The 4,499-nt window shown below is 40.7% G+C and overlaps 1 protein-coding gene across 4 annotated transcripts in view; it reads right to left on the reverse strand.

Moving 5' to 3' along the window:
* Positions 1–368: 368 nt before the first annotated feature.
* The window catches only part of ISL1 (ISL LIM homeobox 1), a 13,002-nt gene continuing 8,871 nt past the window's right edge, over positions 369–4,499 (reverse strand). For 2 of the 4 annotated variants that reach the window (XM_068271775.1, XM_068271774.1), the window contains exons 5-6: positions 3,776–3,943; positions 369–1,525 (exon numbers count right to left, since the gene is read on the reverse strand). In XM_068271775.1, the coding sequence (XP_068127876.1) occupies positions 1,409–1,525; positions 3,776–3,943 (285 nt within the window). In that variant the 3' untranslated portion in view covers positions 369–1,408. Of the gene's footprint in view, positions 1,541–3,775; positions 3,944–4,499 lie in introns of all 4 variants that reach the window. The other 2 variants (XM_068271773.1, XM_068271772.1) reach the window with 1 other exon arrangement.

Below are 4,499 nucleotides of genomic sequence, written 5' to 3' on the forward strand. Positions count from 1 at the left end.
AGAACTGGCTGATAAGGATAAATATACGAAATAGTTGCTATGTCTACATGTAAAGACTGGTTGATATGGCTAATGCACTCTCCACACACACCCTTTTCATGTTGTTATTTCCTTATTAAGCATTCCAAGCAGGGTCAAGCTCTTGCTTTTGCTACAGCCGATCTCCCCACTGCTAGATGGGACTGGGATCTTTCTGGCCGGTAACAAACCCTCTCATAATCTATTTCAGCATATGGCCAATTTATTTGACACGGAACATGAAAGGAGAGACATCAAACACACAAAGACACAACATAGAATTCAGAGACCACAATACAGACTCCATTTTTTCTTGTTTTTGTTTTTGTTTTTTTATCTTTACTTCAGCAAACAAAAAAATAGAGTCAAATAACATGAAAAGTGGCAAGTCTTTCGACAATAAATAATAAATAACTTTATAATTTTCGCAATGCAATAGCAAACAAAAAAAAAAATAAAAAGGTTTCCCCCTCTCCTGAATTCCGGAGAGAAAGAACAGTCGTTGAGACCAATAATATTAATAATAATAACTATACACATCTTTGGGGGGAAAATTGGGGTGGGGGGATACAAGTTGTCAATGTCTGTCAAGGATCAGCACAATCCAGCGACGCCTGTGGCAAAATAGAGGTATACCTTGTTGTTGCAATGCTTCCTGGAGTTGGTTATTTAAAGAGGAGGCAAGACCGGTCAAATAAAATAACGCAAAATTTTAGTTGTGTTTTTTGGACTGAATGGTTTTTGAGGAATGGGGGAAAATTTGAAAAACAGTTACATGCTAGGTGAAAGCCTGGCTTTGCTTTTTTAACAGCCCCCCTTGTCAGAGTCAACTGAAAACATTGCTAACCAATTTCAAACCAGTTCCACCTGTAATCCTTTCAGATCCCTGCAGTCACTGTCCACATTAGCTGGGCTAGTCTCAGACTCTATGGAGCTCCTGTTTGGCAAGGCAATGATTAAGTGTTGTTGCGATCTAGATAAACAGCACCATTAACATCTCACTGCTATCTCTCTCCATCTTGGTCTGTTGGTGGTGTTGTTGTTGGTAATTGTTGTCTGAAGGTGTGCTAAGGAATAGAGAGAAATAAGATCCACACGATTTAAATCCTCTTAGGACCCTTTTCTTGCCCTTGTCCTGGACTGGTAAGGCTCCTATGACCAAATTTTTGGACATTGTTCAATCCTAGTAAGATCCCATGATTGTCTTCACAGTGTTGCTACCGTGCCATCTGCTCCAGATGGCCTTCCATGCATCAGATGGACTATCCTGGGTGCTCTGGTGCATCAACTGGGTCATCAGATAACTTTGTTGAAGTCCAAGCCAATACTTAATCCCGCTTTTCCAAAAGAAAAAAGGGGAGGTTCTGGGAGACCATAGAGTTCACTCTCCTCATGCTTCGATAGGGCTGGCTACCATGCTGTTTGGAGTATCTGGGAGCTGAGAAGACATGGAGGCCACCTCACTTCCGGTGGAGTTGGAGCCTGGTCCCCCTTCTGAAAAATTAACCTGTGAGAAACAGGCCTTCAATTAGAAACAGGACAAAAGAAAAAGAAGTGTCAACAGAATTGCTAAACAGAGTCCAAAATATTTCTGAAGGAAAAAATAGTTATCTACTGAGTAACCGTAATAATGGTGGTGAGCATAATACCACTATGCAAATAATGGCTTCTATAAAACAGGGAGCATACACGTGACTGCGAAAGCCCAAGCTTAACTGCAACACTGGTACTTCCTTTACAGATGAACATGTAATATTAAATTCTACAGCATTTACATTGCTAAAAGCTATGAAACATTCTATTTTCATTCAAATTACAAACAAACATAAACCAAGCCAAAAATGATAACATTTGGAGCTATGGGTGTAGCTGGACAAAATGGGCCTCCATAACACAAATCACCATGGCATTTCTTGATTGCCTGACATTCATCTTAAAGGCAGTCTTGGCATTGAAACCAATCCCATTCTAAATCAGGGCTTCCCAACCTTGTCCTCAAGTACCACCAACAGCAACAGTGCATGTTTAGTGTAAAAAGCCCAGGAGGTGCTTAATCTGCTCTACGGAGACACTAATGACCTCACCTGTGAATATGTGCAGTTTCCTGCAAAAGGTACTGTTGGTGGTACTTGAGGAAAGGGTTGGCAAGCACTATTCTAAATCATTTATGAATGGTTTAGTAGCACGCAATAATTCAATACTTAGACAACAGATTCATGGCTTGAGAGTATATACCCCACCTTTTATAGCAAACCACATACATGGGGGGGGGGGGGGGGGGGGGGGGGGTTTGCAGTCAAACATTGGTGGTCTCCTTTATCCCTGGAACCCATCGCAGTTTTATGTCTAGATCAGGATGTAGCAAGGGGAATATGTAAATGTGGGTGTAAGGTCAGTAGGAGGATCTGCTTAATGATGTGCAGTGGAGCAGGAACCATTAGGTCCACTTGAGCAGTGACTCTTCCCCTACCTCATGGATATAAGTGGACATGGATGTGTACATGGTACATCAACATGCAATGTACATTGCATACAGAACATGGGATGGGAGTGCTCACAAAGTGCCAAAGGTTTGAGTAAGGGCAACACAGGGAAATAAAAATGGTGAACACATTAGGGACCACTCAGATCCTGTCACCTTCTCCTTATCCCACCCCTTTCCCTTTATATCTTCTATTACTATGCCCCACTCCCAACAGAAAGGAGCATTTCATTTTCAACCAATCCAATCAAGGGCAGGTTTTTTTTTATTTTTATTTATTTATATGGATGCCTTTCACTGGGTTCCCAATTCTAATTTCGGCCAGGGCACTATGTGCACATTGTTTGCATGTTCTCCCTCTGTTTGCATGGGTTTCCCCCCCACGACCCAAAGACATGCAGATAAACTAATGGCCTCCCCATAAAATTGGCCCTAGACCATGATAGGAATTGATTGTGAGCTCCTTTGAAGGACAGTTATTAATGAGATTATGTACTTTGTAAAGCGCTGCAAAATATGTTCTCACTAAATAAATACTAAATATTAATAATAATAATAATAATGTTGTTAGCATTCACTAGTATCCACTCCCTCAGCATTGGGAACACAACAAAAAAAATTGATTAACTCACTTCACTAAACAATCTAATAGGTGGATTTATTAAAAGCAAGTGATTGGTGGGGGTACATAAGTGTAACTGCAATAAATAGTCACATACAGGCCTTGAAGCTGTCTTCACAGTACATTTATTTGCCACCTTGTAGACCTGATTCCATTTTTAATGTTTATTCATATTACTTCATTGAACAGTCTAGCCAATGTTCTCAAGAACATACTGGCCCATATGCAATTCACGTTTTCTCCTGTGTTTTCTGCTAGATGATATTTTCAGAACTTGTCATAAAATGTCTTTTAACCCTCCAGCAAGCAAGAAAATACTCAAAATAAATTTCATAGTACCTTTTTACCTACTTTTTGGATATGTTTTCAGTTGCACAATGCTGAAAGGCTAGTTTAATGAGAAGATGAAAATTATCTCCTAGGAGATAAGGCAGATGGAACATTTAATTGCATATGGGCCACTATGTTCTGGAGCTCAAAAGATGCTTCAAGGTTGCCCACTTCTATATTACCATCTTCCACCACAGCACCGTCCATCAGTGCTCTACTAAGTCGCCCCCCAGTGTTTGTTTGATGTAACAGTGTAATAAGACAGATCTCTCAGCAGCCTCCCCCATCCCCTCAGCCAGGCCGCCTGAGAAGTGACAACTCACCAGTTGTTGGAAGGCCGGCTGATCAATGTCACTCTGCAGGGCAAAGTCACTCAGGACCTTCCATGGGGGCTGGTAGCTCTGCACTTCTACCGGGTTAGCTTGCAAACCACCGTCGTGTCTTTCGGGACTGGAAGCCACCATAGGGGTCCCTGTCATCCCTTGAATATTCTGCAAAGTGGGGGGAGGAAATAGCACAGGTCAATCAGCTGAATGCACATTATATTTGAGTACAGCTCAGGCGGTTGCATAGTGCATACATCAAACACAGCAGTTATGATGAAACCAGATTACTGTGGGGCCAACTGACTTCTTTGTTCCCTGTAATATGTACAGATTAGCGTCCTTCTATAGATACAGTGCACGTTTCCTGGCTATTATGGCTGGCAGGCAATACTATACAGTGCATGCAGAATTCACCCACAACCTCTCCACCTCACCTATGCTAGTATAGTAATGCTATCAACATGTCAACTCATACATTAGACCACTAACAATAAATACTACGGGAATGCAATAATGTAAATGAATATCCTACACACAACACACACTAATACGAATATCTATCTATCTATCTATCTATCTATCTATCTATCTATCTATCTATCTATCTATCTATCTATCAATGGTGTATCATGAAATACGTATAAAAAACTAAGCACAACTGCAATGTTACAAACACTATAAGACACCATGGTGTTAATTTAAAAAAAAAAATGAAAAGTAC

The sequence above is a fragment of the Hyperolius riggenbachi genome, chromosome 1, assembly GCF_040937935.1.
Source record: "Hyperolius riggenbachi isolate aHypRig1 chromosome 1, aHypRig1.pri, whole genome shotgun sequence".
Classification (NCBI taxonomy): domain Eukaryota; kingdom Metazoa; phylum Chordata; class Amphibia; order Anura; family Hyperoliidae; genus Hyperolius; species Hyperolius riggenbachi.